Source organism: Nerophis ophidion, linkage group LG07, assembly GCF_033978795.1.
Source record: "Nerophis ophidion isolate RoL-2023_Sa linkage group LG07, RoL_Noph_v1.0, whole genome shotgun sequence".
NCBI lineage: Eukaryota > Metazoa > Chordata > Actinopteri > Syngnathiformes > Syngnathidae > Nerophis > Nerophis ophidion.
Window position 1 is genome coordinate 76,314,491 of NC_084617.1, and position 17,330 is coordinate 76,331,820.

Consider the following 17,330-nt stretch of genomic DNA (forward strand, 5'->3'; position numbering starts at 1 on the left):
AGGGCTATATAAGTAAACATTGATTGATTGATAGATAGATAGACAGATAGTTCCAGGTTATTAACTCATGGCTATCTTCCCGAATAGCTCATAACCACATCTAATACTCTGAGAAAAAAAGTTGTACTTTATTGTTATCCTAGTTCAGGGGTCCTCAATTTGTCCAAGGGACATTTTTTTTTTCGGCAGACACTGCGAGCCAGATGGTTGGTTTGCGGATTTCGTAATTTGCATAATTAGCCACAACACACTTGCATGTAATTAGAAAAAAACAAAGATTACACATACCGGTGTATTAATGGACAAATCCCTTCACTCAGTAAAGAGGAACTCGACATATTCTTGGTCATATTTAAGTGGTTATATCAGGGGTAGGGAACCTATGGCTCTGGAGCCAGATGTGGCTCTTTTGATGACTGCATCTGGCTCTCGGATAAATCTTATCTGACATTGCTTAACACGATAATTATGAATAATTCCGCTGGAATTCACAGGACTAAAAATAAAATTCAAAATATAAAACATTCTCATGCATTTAAATCCATCCATCCGTTTCCTACCGCACCTGTTCAAGAAGTCGCATTAATGGTAAGAAATATTTTATGTCACGATGCGGGGTCGTTCCCCCAGGAAGGCAGACGGACTACTCGGGACATGGCATTTAGGTAAAAACATGACTTAATTTAAACTAAAAAAAGATAAAAACAAAAATTGCTCACAGCGGAGGCACAACTCGGGCTAAGAAGAAAGCTAACGCATAAACAGACTATGAACATAAATCAAACAAAACTTACCTGGCATGGCATGAAGCACAAAACTATGGCAAGGCATGAAACAAGTCAGCACAGAGCAAGAAAAGATCACATTGACGCCAGGGCGACTGACTGGCAAAGACAAGCTTAAATACTGCCTCGGATTAGTGCTCGGGAAGCAGGTGAGCGGGCGTTTTGTCCACCAGAGACCGGTGGACAAAATGAGTAACCAAGGAAACCAGACAAGGGAGTGGAAAAAAACAGGAACTTAAAGAGTCCAAAGGACAAACAGCACATGGCCAAACAAAAACATGATCAACAGACATGACATTTTATTTATTATTGGTTAGCTTCAGAATAACAATGTTATTAAAAAGAATAAGAGACTTATTATGCTCTAAAAATGTTGGTCTTACTTAAAAATGCACACATTTAGTTGTATTCAGTGTTAAAAAAGATGATATGGCTCTCATTGAAATACATTTGGAAATATTTGTCTTTCATGGCTCTCTCAGCCAAAAAGGTTCCCGACCCCTGTATTATATGTTTATTTCATTTCATATTGTGGTCATTTGAAACTGAAATTGTTGGCACTTTTTTGTAAAAATGTGATTGTTTGGGGGTGTGGGGGGTTTCTACCTTCACGGTACTCAAAGCGCTTTGACACCTTTTCCACATTCACCCATTCACACACACACACACATTCACACACTGATGGAGGGAGCTGCCATGCAAGGCGCTAACCAACACCCATCAGGAGCAAGGGTGAAGTGTCTTGCTCAACGTCACAATGGACGTGACCAGGTTGGTAGAAGGTTGGGGTTGAACCAGGAACCCTCTGGTTGCTGGCACGGCCACGTTCCCAACCGCGTAACACCGTACCCCTTGTCTGTAACCAAGTGTGCCGTAGTTACAACACACTTGCGTGTTTGTTTGCGGAAGTAGGAACCCACGGTAGATGCCTGTAGTCGTATGTGCGTCGCTTTGGAAACTGAATAAATGCACCAGAGAAAAATGATCCCGCTGGTTGATTGCTTGATTGATTGATTGATTGATTGCTTGATTGATTGATTGATTGATTGAAACTTTTTTTAGTAGATTGCACAGTACAGTACATATTCTGTACAATTGATCACTAAATGGTAACACCCCAATAAGTTTTTCAACTTGTTTAACACCCTTGTTTAATGTTCATATTGTTGTTACTCAGCCAGCGTTTGTGGGTCTGATGGACCCTGTTGCATTTTGTGGCTTTTAATGCCTCACAATTAAACACTTTTATGTTAAAATTCTGAACAGATGTTTATTAGGATAAGATATACATCTGTTCAGTATTTTTTTATTACACACACACACAGCAGGCCTAGACAGGAGGAAGACAGAGTGTAGTTACACAGAACATCAGAGGGTCAAATGTGCGAGAAAATGAGAGCAGAAAGTGTTGACAAACAATGTTGCAACCTTGTGTGGGAACCGCAGGTGCAGAAACACAAAAGAAGAATCCCTGTGGGATGCAGAAACTGGCAGAGAAATTTTACGTGCAACGTTCATATTGTTGTTACTCAGCCGGCGTTTGTGGGTCTGATGGACCAGTTGCATTTTGTGGCTTTTAATGCCTCACGATCAAACACTTTTATGTTAAAATACTGAACAGAGGTTTACCTTATCCCAATAAACATCTGTTTCTGCACCTGTGGTTCCCACACAAGGTTGCAACATTGTTTGACAACACTGTCTGCTCTCATTTAGTCGCACATTTGACCCTCTGATGTTCTGTGTACCTACACTCTGTCCACTTCGTGTGTGTGTGTGTGTGTGTGTGTGTGTGTGTGTGTGTGTGTGTGTGTGTGTGTGTGTGTGTGTGTGCATGTGTGTGTGTGTGCATGTGTGTCCAGTGGACTCGGACATCTTATATGTAATAGAAATGTGTAGGGGGGGTGTATGGTGTGTGTTAATTAAATATATATTCTGATATATGTTCTTCACAGAAAGTAAGCCAAAGTCAGTGAGTCTCAGTTTGAAAAATTAATTAATTGTATCATTTTTCTTTTAATAAAAAATGAAAACGGGTTCCACAAACCCGAACACCACACACGGGTTTAGTCGGGACCCACGTTAATCAATTCATAGGAAATTCATGGCTATTGATTAAAATGATCAAATACGGTAAATGTTGTACACGTTGTTATGATTGTTTCTGTTACTAAATTATATGTATAGACTTGCAGCGTGTGTATAAAATGTTGGAGGTTTTTGAAATAGTTTTAGAGAGCTTTGACGTCTCCAACAGTGGCTCCCATCATCCTCATCTTGAAAGCATTTTTTATCATCTTTAAACCGACCTTCCAAAAAAAAGACCTCTCTCATAATGATTGCAAATGACGGTCAAAAATAATAATAATTAAAGCTGCGAGCAGCAATTGATGGGTCTGCTTTGGCTGCTGCCCCCGCGACCCAAGCCCGGATAAGCGGTAGCTAGCTGGCAGACATCTTAACAAATATTTCACACGAGTGCGAAGCACAACTAATTTTAATATTATTCAAATATTGTGTCACTGGCGCATTTATGCCACTTATAAGATTACATACTGGGAGCGGTAGGAAAAAAAAAAGAAAAAAAAGGTCTAGCTCTCTGTGTGAGCGCACGACGGCCATCTTAGAAATATTTTTCAGCGCAGCGGTTCTTTGAAAACCGGACCTTTCATAGTCTTTACCGTAGCAAAAAAAGTGCAGATACGCCACAACAGTCAGGCACCATATGTAAGTACCCAAAATAAAGAATGTCGGACGGTTGTTTTCACGATATGCAGGCAAACGACAACTTTAAAACATACCTGCTTAGCTACGACACCTGGCAGCCATCTTGGTATAGACGATCACAGCCCCTCCCCCACGAGTGTTGGTGCGTGCGCAACAGCAGCAGACGGTAGGGAAATAAATGGAAAAAAAACGTCTCCCTCACTGTGTCTGCGCACGGCGGCCATCTTTGAAATGGTTTTCAGCGCAGCGGTTCTTTGAAGGCTGATGAAATAAAAACCGTAGCAGTAATTAAAACTATTTCATCAACTTTTAATCAGGAGGGTTCAATCTCTCTTCTCTTGCTTTTTTGAAGCCGAAACAACAAACGGCCTCAGAGGAGATAATGTTTGAAGAAAAGCGACATTTTTCTAGCCAACTTTTCAATCAATCAATCAATGTTTATTTATATAGCCCCAAATCACAAATGTCTCAAAGGACTGCACAAATCATTACGACTACAACATCCTCGGAAGAACCCACAAAAGGGCAAGGAAAACTCACACCCAGTGGGCAGGGAGAATTCACATCCAGTGGGACGCCAGTGACAATGCTGACAATGAGAAACCTTGGAGAGGACCTCAGATGTGGGCAAACCCCGCCCCCCCCCCCCCCCTCTAGGGGACCGAAAGCAATGGATGTCGAGTGGGTCTAACATGATACTGTGAAAGTTCAATCCATAGTGGCTCCAACACAACCGCGAGAGTTCAGTTCAAAGCGGATCCAAGACAGCAGCGAGAGTCCCGTCCACAGGAAACCATCTCAAGCGGAGGCGGATCAGCAGCGTAGAGATGTCCCCAACCGATACAGGCGAGCAGTCCATCCTGGGTCCCGACGAGCGGTCCATCCTGGGTCTCGACTCTGGACAGCCAGTACTTCATCCATGGTCATCGGACCGGACCCCCTCCACAAGGGAGGGGGGGACATAGGAGAAAGAAAAGAAGCGGCAGATCAACTGGTCAAGGCGGAACTTTTGTATTGAAGGGGGAATCTCAAACTTCCTGTTGAGTTTAGCTGGGAGGTAAGCGTGTATGAAATATAGGTCTAACTGAGACCTACTTACTGGCTTTTGATTCATGTTTCTACGATGTTCCTACTGGAAGTTACAGACAGTTTTGTCTGTGTTTTCTTGTGAGAGGGTTCTAGAGCGCAATTTTGAGTTTGCAATTTTGAGTTTAGGGTTTTGGTTTTTTGATTACATCGCACTTTTTTTCCAGTTTTGATGTGTGTGTCAAATTTGGTGAGTTTTGAAGCATGGTAAGGGGGTCAAATTACAGCTCAAAGAGGCGCCGGTGTTGCGATCCGCTACTTGGATCACCACATATGGTTTATACTTCCAGTTGTTGTATCACTGTTGTTCTACACTCTTACTTCCTGTTTAGTCAGTCACCATGGTTCACTCATCAGTCCACCTGCTAGTCTCGCCCCGCACACCTGCTAATAATTATCACCCTCCTATTTAAGCTCACTTTTTCTGTTTACTCATTCTGGGACTCTAATTTGCCTTCGAGCAACATTCACGACTGTTTACTACCCGTATGTATTTTCTCGCTAGCTCTCACGCTAAGCCACTCGATATTCCAGCTTTCATGCTGAATATGTTTTGTTTTACTCTTTTGTGTGCTTCGTGCCAAGTATAGTTTTTGTATTTTCTATTCCTAGCTTTCATGCTAGCGCCCTTGGTTTATTTTTGTCTGTTAGCTCCAGTGTTTTTGTTCATAGTCTGTTTTTGTTAAGTGTAATAAATCATTTAAACTTACCGTTGCTGTGTTCATGCCGACGCATCCACGAAGGGACCAATTTGGCATCACTATGCCAACCAGTCGTAACAGCCGGTATTATAAAGACTAACAATAAAACCTTAGAAATTCAACAGGGTCCTCTGTCCCAAAGGGACATTCGGTCCCTAAAAAAAACCCACAGTTTTCCTTTCAATATTCCAGCTCCACTGCACCACCAGTAGGGACTGCCTGTGTTGCCAAATGAAAGTGAGAGCTTGCATCTCCACACTGTTGGCATATCATTGTTGGCATATCATAATAAACGCAATCTGGCCTGTATGGTTGCGTAATGGAGACACCACATCACTGGTCCTTTCATCAGATGGATTAAAGACAGAGGGTCATGCTTGTCACAAGTGGAACTTTCATGACGATAAAGCGGGTTCATCCAACGTTGTACATCAAACAAAAAGTATTTGTTGAGAGTATTGCACACTGTTGCAGCACGTTAGTTGTTCTTCTCTTTAGTGCCACTCGGGTGATCCGCTACCAGCATCATATATTTTTGTGGATTTTTGAGTTTGTTGTGCATTTCTCTGTTTGTTCTGTCACCATGGTTGCTTATTTGTTTCACCTGCTTCTTGGTTCCGGACTCACAGCTGTTTGTTGATTACCATCCTTATTTAAGCCTGCCTTTTCAGTTGACTCGTCCTCGCTTCGTAAATTTGTGTTACACGCAACTAGTGATGACTCCAACTCCAGTTTGTACTTGCTAGCTTCCGTGCTACGCTTCTGCTCACCTAGCTTCCATGCTAGTAGTTTTTGGTTTGCCTTTTTATGCCGAGTGCAAGCTTCATGTTCATAGTCTGTTCTTCAGTTTAAAGAAAACATTATTTCTTACTTTACGCTGTGTCTGAGCCCGATCAGCATCTTGGAAAAGCGCTACCGGCACCACCGTGCCCCGTAGTCGTTACAAACACGTCGTGTTTTATTATTAACTATTATTATATCGACAAGTCAACAAGATGCAACTAATACAAATATTATTAAATAAGATGGTTTGACAAAAGCAGACTTTCCTTAAACCTTAATAACACTAAAATAATGCTATTTGGTAACAGTAGAAAGGAAAGTCAAACCCAATTACAAATAGACAGATTACAAATTGGAAGTGTAAATGAAACCAAATTTTTAGGTGTAATGATTGATGATAAAATTAACTGGAAATGTCATGTAAAAAATGTACAACAAAATTAGCAAGAAACACGTGAACGACTCACACTGTCATAGTGCGGGTTCCATGGACCACTCAGGAAGGACATCATTGAGCAGGTTTGACTCTCGTTTATTTTTTCAAATAAAGCAAGTTTTTTTGCGCCGTCGCCGCTCCCGCTGCACGCTCTTTGTGTCTCGCTCCCCGTCTCTCGCTCTCCGGTCCGCGCTTTAGTCGGCCGCATCTCCGTCTCTTGTGTCTTGCTTCCTGGTGCTTCTGCTCGCCGGGCACTGCTGCAGACTCTCCACCTCCTGCAGCCCCGTTCTCTTCTTCGTCTCCCCTTTTATACATTGAGAGGAGATAAGTTGATCCACGCGATCCACGCACCTGAACTCGATTTTGGCACCGCTCCCGGCACGCCCCGCCTCGCCGCCCACTCGACTCCTCCGCCTCCTCGCCGCCATCTTGGGCCGGGCTCCAGCATGCCCTGCCGCTCTGTCGGCCCGTCGGCTCCGCCTCTCCACACACGTCAATAATAAATTAAGCAAAAAATTTTTGTGGAAGTCGCTTCCTGGCGGTTCCCCTGACATACACGTCACAAGAAACAGGCGTGCCAAGTTGACTAAGTTTTAATGTTTTTTTAACAAGATCTTTAAAAAATGCTTTCAGCACATCATGACTTTGCAGTCACTCCCAACCCCCCCTCTGCTACCGGCCGCTTACTGTTAAAGACAACAGATGGTTAGATTAACACGTACCACCTGTGAAATCTAATCAACTGCCAGCTGTGTCTCGCCGTCAGCACAAGTCCCGCCCCTGCCCGATGGTGCTTGTTCTCAGCACCCTGGACAGCGGCGGTGACTTTTGCTCCTACAAGCAGCGCTGACTACACCCCCCCCACACACACACAATGTTTTAGACCAAAAATTACTGTATATCCTCTACTGCATCACGAGTGTTACATATCTGAGTTATCGTGTAGAAATACGGGGAAATAATTACAAAAGTACACTTTATTCATTAACGATGTGACAAAAAAGTTCAGTTAGAAGTTGAGAAAACTACGTCTCCGGGCTGGCCTGGGAACGCCTCAGGATCCCCTGGGAAGAGCTGGACTAAGTGGCTGGGGAGAGGGAAGTCTGGGCTTCCCTGCTTAGGCTGCTGCCCCCACGATAAGTGAAAGAAGATGGATGGATGGTTGTTTGGATACCAATGATTGTCACACACACTAAGTGTGGCAAAATTATTTTTTGCATTTGACCCATCACCCTTGATCACCCCCTGGGAGGTGAGGGGAGCAGTAAGCAGCAGCGGTGGCCACGCCTGGGAATCATAGTTGGTGATTTTAACCCCCAATTCCAACCGTTGATGCTGAGTGCCAAGCAGGGAGGTAATGGGTACCATTTTTATGTTATGTCTATGTGATGCGATCTAGTCATGTTCTGTTTGTTTTTTTGGCCACTCAGTTCCTGTTTTTGCACTTCCTGGTTTGTTTTCTCACCATGACTACCAATTTGTTATCACCTGTGCTCATGTCTTGCACCTATTTTCACTGATTATGTCACTGCTATTTAAGCGGTCTGTTTCTGTTCTTCGTCCTGGCAACATCACCGTCTACCATCTTCTGCTCACCCTCCACACCCACAGTTCCATGCCAAGTAAGTTTTGTTTATAGTTTGTTATTCATGCCATAGTGCAAGTTTTTGTTTGTTTGCATAGCCAAGTTTTGTACCTCCGTTGTGAGCGCCTTTTGTTTGCTTAATTTTTTGTAGTTAGTGTCAAAATGGACCGCTCGTCGGGACCCAGGATGGACCGCTCGCCTGTATCGGTTGGGGACATCTCTACGCTGCTGATCCGCTTGAGATGGTTTCCTGTGGACGGGGCTCTCACTGCTGTCTTGGAGCCACTATGGATTGAACTTTCACAGTATCATGTTAGACCCGCTCGACATCCATTGCTTTCGGTCCCCTAGAGGGGGGGGGTTGCCCACATCTGAGGTCCTCTCCAAGGTTTCTCATAGTCAGCATTGTCACTGGCGTCCCACTGGATGTGAATTCTCCCTGCCCACTGGGTGTGAGTTTTCCTTGCCCTTTTGTGGGTTCTTCCGAGGATGTTGTAGTCGTAATGATTTGTGCAGTCCTTTGAGACATTTGTGATTTGGGGCTATATAAATAAACATTGATTGATTGATTGATTGAAAATGAAAAGATGTACTTACATTCACGCCTTGCCCGCGCCAACTTTCCGTTGCCTTCTGGAAAAACAAACCCCTAAAGTCCACTCCAATCGCTTTACACCTCGGGACAACAATCCACGCCCAAGTCCTAGTCCTGACATTTTATAGTCTTTGGTATGACTCGGCTGGTGTTTGAACTCACAACTGACCCACCTCAGGACGGACACTAACGACAATGTGATTTGTATTTGTTTTTAATTGCATGTTTATAATAAAATAATGTACTTAAGTATTCACAGCCTATGCTTACTACTTTGTTGAAGCTCCATCAGATCGATCATATTCAAAAGACATGAAGCTGCATTTGCTGCCAAAAGTGCTTAAAAAGCATTTAGCAAATGGGAATACTTATGAACGTGTTTAATGTTTTATTTACAAATTTAAAAAAAAATAAAAAATTGTCATTATTGTTTAATTAGCCCTGAGAAGGTCAACCAAGTGAACGATTTAGGTTTCTTCTTCACTATGGACTTCATGATACAGTCATGATATGTTATTATCACCAATAGACAATAAACAATTGAACAAGTGATGGATGTTTGGACTTTTTATCAATCTTGGTCACTCCTTTTCCATTTCTCTTGCTGTTTCCGTGTCATGTTTCTGGCCAAATTTGCTTTTTCCCTGCCGTGACTTGTGTAAAAGAAATGACTGGAACGTATGTAATGAAACACCTTTCTTATCTTTCCGTTCCAGCTCGCCCGATACTCCACTGAGGGTCTCCTCCAGCTGGGACCCCTGGGATCAACCACCTTCCTGCCTGACACCAAATGCCTTGTTGATGATGGCAGAGGGCGCGTCCCCGGTTTGAAAAAATGCGATGCCGTTTCCAGGGTTTCTCAGAGGCTTTGGGACTTCACACAGGTAAAATAAAAGTGGTTTTAAGATTTTACATTGTTATTACCTGCCTATTCAGGCCCAGGACTTGAACACCTTATTGATTGGGTGAGAGTCTATCAATCAATCAATCAATGTTTACTTATATAGTCCTAAATCACTAGTGTCTCAAAGGGCTGCACAAACCACAACACAAACCACTACGACTAAATTGTTGCGGAGCAGTTAAATGAACACTTAGCGTCTAACAATCTATGTGAAACCTTTCAATCCGGTTTCAGGGCAAATCACTCCAAGGAGACAGCCCTCGCAAAAATGACTAAATATCTATTGCTAACGATGGATTCTGATGCGTCATCTATGCTGCTCCTCGATCTTAGCGCTGCCTTCGATACCGTCGATCATAATATTTTATTAGAACGTATCAAAACACGAATTGGTATGTCAGACTTAGCCCTGTCTTGGTTTAACTCTTATCTTACTGATAGGATGCAGTGTGTCTCCCATAACAATGTGACCTCGGACTATGTTAAGGTACCGTGTGGAGTTCCCCAGGGTTCGGTCCTTGGCCCTGCACTCTTCAGCATCTACATGCTGCCGCTAGGTGACATCATACGCAAATACGGTGTTAGCTTTCACTGTTATGCTGATGACACCCAACTCTACATGCCCCTAAAGCTGACCAACACGCCGGATTGTAGTCAGCTGGAGGCGTGTCTTAATGAAATTAAACAATGGATGTCCGCTAACTTTTTGCAACTCAACGCCAAAAAAACGGAAATGCTGATTATCGGTCCTGCTAGACACCGAACTCTATTTAATAATACAACTTTAACATTTGACAACCAAATAATAAAACAAGGTGACTCGGTAAAGAATCTGGGTATTATCTTCCACCCAACTCTCTCCTTTGAGGCACACATTAAAAGAATTACTAAAACGGCCTTCTTTCATCTCCGTAATATCGCTAAAAGTAGTTTACTATGAGGTCAGGATCGAGGTTAGGTCTTTTAAGAAGAGGATGAATAACCGCTTTTTTGAATGCTAGAGTGCTAGGCAATGACTCTTAAGTTGCAGAGAGTGAACTTTACATCCAATATATTGCCAAAAGTATTTGGCCACCCATCCAAATGATGAGAATCAGGTGGCCTAATCACTTGGCCCAGCCACAAGTGTATCAAATCAAGCACTTAGGCATGGAGACTGTTTTTACAAATTTGTGAAAGAACGGGCCGCTCTCAGTGATTTCCAGCGTGGAACTTTCATAGGTGCAACAAATCTGCAAAATATTCCAAAGTTCCATTATTATTCCAGTATTCCATTGTTCTAAGAAAATTGAAGAGTTTAGGAACAACAGCAACTCAGCCACCAAGTGGTAGGCCACGTAAGCTGACAGAGAGGGGTCAGCGGGTACTGAAACGCATAGTGCAAAGACTTTCTGCACAGTCAGTTGCTACAGAGCCCCAAACTTCATGTGACCTTCCAGTTAGCCCACGTACAGTACGCAGAGAGCTTCATGGAATGGGTCTCCATGGCCCTGCAGCTGGATCTAAGCCATACATCACCAAGTCCAATGACATAGAGAACCTTAAGTTTCTACTTTGTGTAAATAGTCATAAGAAATAAAGAAAACACATTGAATGAGGTGTGTCCAAACTTTTGGCCAGTACTGTAATTCTTACAAATTGTTTGTTAGTCAATGATTTACAAACCTGCAATAGTAATTGTAGTTTTAATTGTTGTTTCTTGAACCACAGAACGGTCCGATCATCAGTCGGGACACAGGTCGATGCTTGGAAGTGGAAATGTCCAAAGATGCCAACTTTGGTCTTCGCTTGGTGGTGCAGAGATGCTCAGGTCAGAAGTGGATCATAAGAAACTGGATTAAACATCCCAGACACTAAATCCGGATGAAGAAAAAGGTGTGTGACATCACTGCACTACTGGACTTTGCATCTGCAGCCACAGAGCTTTCCAACTTAGAAGCTTTGAGAACATGAACATGATCCACTCGTGCTCATCTCTGACTCTACCGTTGAGAAGGCCCACATCTGGAACTGGAACTATCTGTAGAAATAAATGTACAAAGATGCGTAAGTGAAATTCAAAATGATTTCATTTGTATTGTAAAGCTACCTGTTGTTTGTAAATAACTGGGTGTGTTCAAATTCTGTGTGTTTATTTCAATGAGCAAAATGCATAATGTAGTTGTAAATCGTAATGCACTACATCCAAATGATTATTTTTGAAATTGTGGTGGAAAAGTCATCATCCTGTTCGTGACGCCAATTTTATGTGGTGGAAATGTCCGAATCTTAAACAGGAACAATAGAGAGATTGCTAAAACAGTTTTATTTACTCATAATCAGATGGTACAAAGTTGGATTGAATCGATATGATTACAGACGGTGTCTCATGAGACAAAAGATGGTGAACCCTCGTGAAGGAATTAAGAAAGAGCGCACATCAGGCTTGGTCTTCCCTTCTTATTTATACGCTCCCTGATGGCCTGATTGTAGAATAACAACTTATGGAACTGTCCAATGTTCAAAACTCACCCCACCAACAGAACTAGGACTTGGTCAGGGTGACTTGACCTCTTATGTGGTGTCCCTCCCAATGCATTCAGTTTAGAGGTAACCCTAGGACAGAAATGTTCCACTCCAAAATCATCTGCCATATTGTACTACTCTGAAACTGTATGATAAATAATAGGTTTTAACGATACCTGTGAATATTGTCATTGAATTCTCAGGGCGTTGAAACCGATGCAATTTGGACTGTTGAGATTGTCCGAGCAGGTTTGTCCGAGCCTGACTACAGACTTGGATAGGACAGCTGGAGTCTGGTGCTGGTGATAAATACTTAGGACCTGGTCGTCTGCTCCGCAAGGACGAGGTGATCCCATTAGGACCATCTGCTTAGAGGCAGAAGGTCTTCTAAGGCAATCGGAGCAGAAACTCATTTCAATGCCCTGAGAAGAGGCTTGATAGGATCTCTTTATTGTCTCATCAGGAGGTTCGGCTTGTTCTGTTTGAACAGTTTTGCTCAGACTGGGGAGGAGCAGTCGTGTGCCTTTTTCATCATTTGTTTCATCTGACCAGGGAATGTTTATCCCGAACGCATGTACAAAGTTAAAATGTGAAACAAGTATGGAACAATGAAATAATGGTCATTTACTGTACAGAGTGAAGGATTCCATCCAACAGGATAATAACATATTTTTTATGATGAGGGTGGGGAAAAAGTAACTTGTTTTAAAAACGGAAATTTTGGGGGTTAGATATGTTTGGTGCTTAATCATACAAGGTTGAATGTGTTTTAAATAATAGCATTAACATTATCACTGCTGTGAGAAAACCGACTTTGTTAAAGTTGGGTTCATTTTATTGCTCTTTGCATCCTGATCTTAAAGCGGAACTGCACTTCTTTTGGAATTTTGCCTTTTGATTGATTGATTGAAACTTTTATTAGTAGCTTGCACAGTACAGTACATATTCCGTACAATTGACCACTAAAAGGTAAAACCCAAATAAGTTTTTCAACTTGTTTAAGTTGGGGTCCACGCTAATCAATTCATGGCCTTTTGTTCACAATCATTATTAAAGACATGATGATGTTTTTTTTTAAATGTTTTGCATTGTAAATATAAAATAAATACGATCAAAGGTTTTCTTACAATCGAACCTATGGGAGCCGCGTAATTCCGCCTGGAAAGCCGTTAAAAGAAACATCAAAACACCTTGTGACGGTCTCAAGCCGTCGTCTTGCGGGTTCTATGGACCACCGAGGAAGGACATAACTTCGAGCAGGTTTGACTTGCTTTATTTTCCCACACAAGCTTGTCTGCGGTCGGGTCGCTCTTCCGCTGCATCTTCCGTCTCCCTCTGCTGCTCGCTCCGCCGTCTGCTTTTCAGCAGCACGTACTTCAGTCTGCCTCTTCTTGTCTCTGTCGTTGTATGTGTTTTTCTCGCTCCGCACCATCACTAGCCCCGTTTTCTCCTCCTTCTCCCCTTTTATACAGTGAGAGGAGATACGTTAATCGTGTACAGGTGCGCTCCCGGCACGCCCCGCCTTGCCACTCGCTCGCCATCCCCGCCTCCTCGCTGCCATCTTGGGCCTCCACACATCTTTTTTCGCAACATCTAGTATGTGTGTGACAATCATTAGTACTTTAACTTTATTGTGGTTTTCTACACATGATGTGAGTATCTATGGTAGTGTAGTAACGGGCACATTTGTAAAGACCTCAACGGCGGAGTGGGCGGATGATTGTTCCATAGAAGCTCCATAACAGTCACAAAGGCGGAAGAAGGCTGCAGCAAAGAGGGGCCCCCAATTGTCTTGGTGTCCATGCCATTGGACCCTGGCCTTCTCTTTGGCAAGGACACCAGTCTCCCCACTTTTAAAGATTCCACGCATAGGCAATCCCACCAACAGGAGGACAATTGTACTTGTTTGTAATACTGAATATTTACCTATTTTGATCAGTTTAAATACGCGTGGTGCATTAATTTCTGAAACACATAATGTTTACTTTAAGTTGTTCTTTATCACTGATTATTACTCACTGAAGACTTCATGAGAACTAACAAACATAAAACATCACTTACTGTGCAAGGTCTGCTGTCATTAGGATGCCGACTGCAGGGATGTTCATATATTCCCGTCTCAGTGAAGAATGTCTCATAATCCTCACAAATAAACGGGGTGGGGTTGAACAAAGGTTTTTTTCCTGTCTTGTTTGCCATTTCCGGTCCCTAAATGGCTGTCAAAGTGTACCAACTTGTCGGAATACCTACTCAGACGTCTCATGTCCGAGTGAGATGCATGACGTCCGATTGACAACAAATGTACAGAGATTTACCGCTTATAATAACAATATCACTAATACTTAGTTAACATTCAAATTGCTTGCATTGTTGGCAGTTTTTGAAAGGTTATTTATTGGATTTTACGGAAAGGAGGAGCTTTCATTGGCCGTCTTTTATTTACAAGTTTTACCCAATAAAAATAAATCCATTCGTCGTCATGTGGACGATTGGCAAAATTCCCCAAAAAGTGCAGTTCCCCTTTAAAACTTTCACGCTTTATGATTGTTACTGACTGTAATTCCCGGGTTATAGAACACATCTAAATAAAGACACACCCATATAATTTAAATCTGAACATTGAACATGTATCCAGGGTGAGGGTGAGTCCATAATGCGCTTAATTGCTGACTGAATGATTGTTTGAGTGCGTCCGAGTTAATGTGGACAGTCTAATTGGGCCAACATGAACCGTTCGGCAGTTTCATTAGTCTGATGTAACGAAGCGAAATATATTGGTGGCTTGTAAAGATCTTCAATGTAAACATCCATGAATTAGCCAAAGGGTTCGGAGCCTATGAAAAAAGTAGTGGCTCATAGTCCGGAAATTACGGTTCTTTTGTTCAGAACCAACTAAAATATTGTCCAATGGTTTTATCTAAAAGATGGAACATTACAGCAATGTCATTGTAAAGCAGGGGTAGGGAACCTATGGCTCTAGAGCCAGATGTGGCTCTTTTGATGACTGCATCTGGCTCTCAGATAAATCTTAGCTGACATTGCTAAACGCGATAATTATGACTAATTTCGCTGGTAATCACAGTGCTAAAAATAACGTGAAGAACATAAAACATTCTCATGCATTTATATCCATCCATCCGTTTTCTACCGCACCTGTTCAAGAAGTCGCATTAATGGTAAGAAGGATTTTATGCCACGATTAGGGGGGGGGGGGGGGTTGCAGCTTGCCAGGAAGGCAGATAGACTACTCGGGACATGGCATTTAGGTAAAAACATGATTTAATTTGAACTAAAAAAATATACAAACAAAAATCACTCACAGGGGAGGCACAACTTGTGCTAAAGAACAAAGCTAACGCATAAAGAGACTAAGAACATAAATCAAACAAAACTTACTTGGCATGGCATGAAGCAGGAAACTATGGCAAGGCATGAAACAAGTCAGCACAGGGCGACTGACTGGCAAAGACGAGCTTAAATACTGCCTCGGATTAGTGCTCGGGAAGCAGGTGAGCGGGTGTTTTGTCCACCAGAGACAGGTGGACAAAATGAGTAACCAAGGAAACCAGACAAGGGAGTGGAAAAAAAAAACAGGAACTTAAAGAGTCCAAAGGACAAACAGCACGTGGCCAAACAAAAACATGATCAACAGACATGACATTTTATTTATTATTGGTTAGCTTCAGAATAACAATGTTATTAAAAAGAATAAGAGACTTATCATACTCTAAAAATGTTGGTCTTACTTAAAAATGCACGCATTTAGTTGTATTCAGTGTTAAAAAATATGATATGGCTCTCACGGAAATATGTTTTGAAATATTTGGCTTTCTTGGCTCTCTCAGCCAAAAAGGTTCCCGACCCCTGTTGTAAAATATACTTGGTAACATTTTAAACTTCTTTCAATTTGTAAATATTAGTTCAGTTTGTATCTTAAATACTGGTATTCAATTTTGTTGTCTAATTCAAACTTTTCAGTTCAAAATGTATTTATTTTGTCGGCGCAATAACGATACGGTTTTACCGCTCCATGTTTCATTACAGAAAATAAATAAATCACATGACGGACGTTTATCTGTGTTGCAGTTTTTACAGCTATCACTGAACCTTTTTGTGGTTAGAAAATATATAAATATACATGCACTTTTATATATATATATATATATATATATATATATATATATATACAGTATATATATATATATATATATATATTGAAATTAACATAATGTAATGGCTGTCTTGAGTTTCCGATAATTTTTAAAACTCTTTATTTTTTTGTGATGTAGTGATTGGAGCACATACTTGTTGGTCACAAAATACCTTCTTGGTTCTTTTATGAATATATTATGGCTCTACTGAAGATGTGACCAAATCTGCTGGGTCATCAATCAAATACAGGATTGGCAGCCCCAAAAATGTGCCATACATTTACCAATGTAAATATTTGGTTACATGTCCCTTGGCAAGATTTACTGCAATAAGGTAAGCTTTTGGTAGCCTCTGGTTGAATGTTTGACCACTCCTCTTGACAAAATATGTGCAGTTCAGCTAAATGTCTTGGTGTCTGACATTGACTTGTTTCTTCAGCATTGTCCACACGTTTAAATCAGGACTTTGGGTTTGTGAACGTCTTAAGCTGTCAATAGTGTTATATATGTATATATGCATATGTATGCATGTGTGTGGATATACCGTATTTCCTTGAATAACCGCCGGGGCGCTAATTGATTTAAAACCTCTTCTCAAGCCGGCGCTTACCAAAGGCATGCGCTAAATTTAGGCCTTCGCTTATAAATTTGAGGGTGATGTAAGGATACCATCATGAAAAGCACATTTAATAAAAAAACGTTATTATGGTCTTACCTTTACTTATAAATGAAGTCCATGCGCAGCTCCTTCTGATCAAAAGCATCGATAACTTGTTTATAGAAGTCTTCCTTATCTTTCTTCAGTTTTAAAAGTCTCTCTGTCTCGATGGAGATCTTCCTTTATTACCTCCTGCTTCGATTGAAAGTCCAGTTTAGAAAACTGTTTTATTTTAGATATGTAATCCTCCATGTTAAAAGTGCAAGGGAGAGGAAAAAATAAACGATCACTGCTTGTTGTCACTTCTTCTGCAGCCGAGTAGTCGCAAGAAGGATCACTAGCGCCCTCTACCACCAGGAGGCGGGAGTCATTTAAAGACTCAAATTTGACACACGCAGCTACGGTATATTAATA

At 41.7% G+C, this 17,330-nt stretch overlaps 1 protein-coding gene across 1 annotated transcript in view; it reads left to right on the forward strand.

The window, feature by feature from the left end:
• The window catches only part of galnt9 (polypeptide N-acetylgalactosaminyltransferase 9), a 206,271-nt gene extending 193,989 nt beyond the window's left edge, over positions 1-12,282 (forward strand). The window contains exons 10-11 of the mRNA XM_061907126.1: positions 9,415-9,582; positions 11,313-12,282. Coding sequence (XP_061763110.1) covers positions 9,415-9,582; positions 11,313-11,459 — 315 coding nt within the window. The 3' untranslated portion in view covers positions 11,460-12,282. The remainder of the gene's footprint in view (positions 1-9,414; positions 9,583-11,312) is intronic.
• Positions 12,283-17,330: the final 5,048 nt, after the last annotated feature.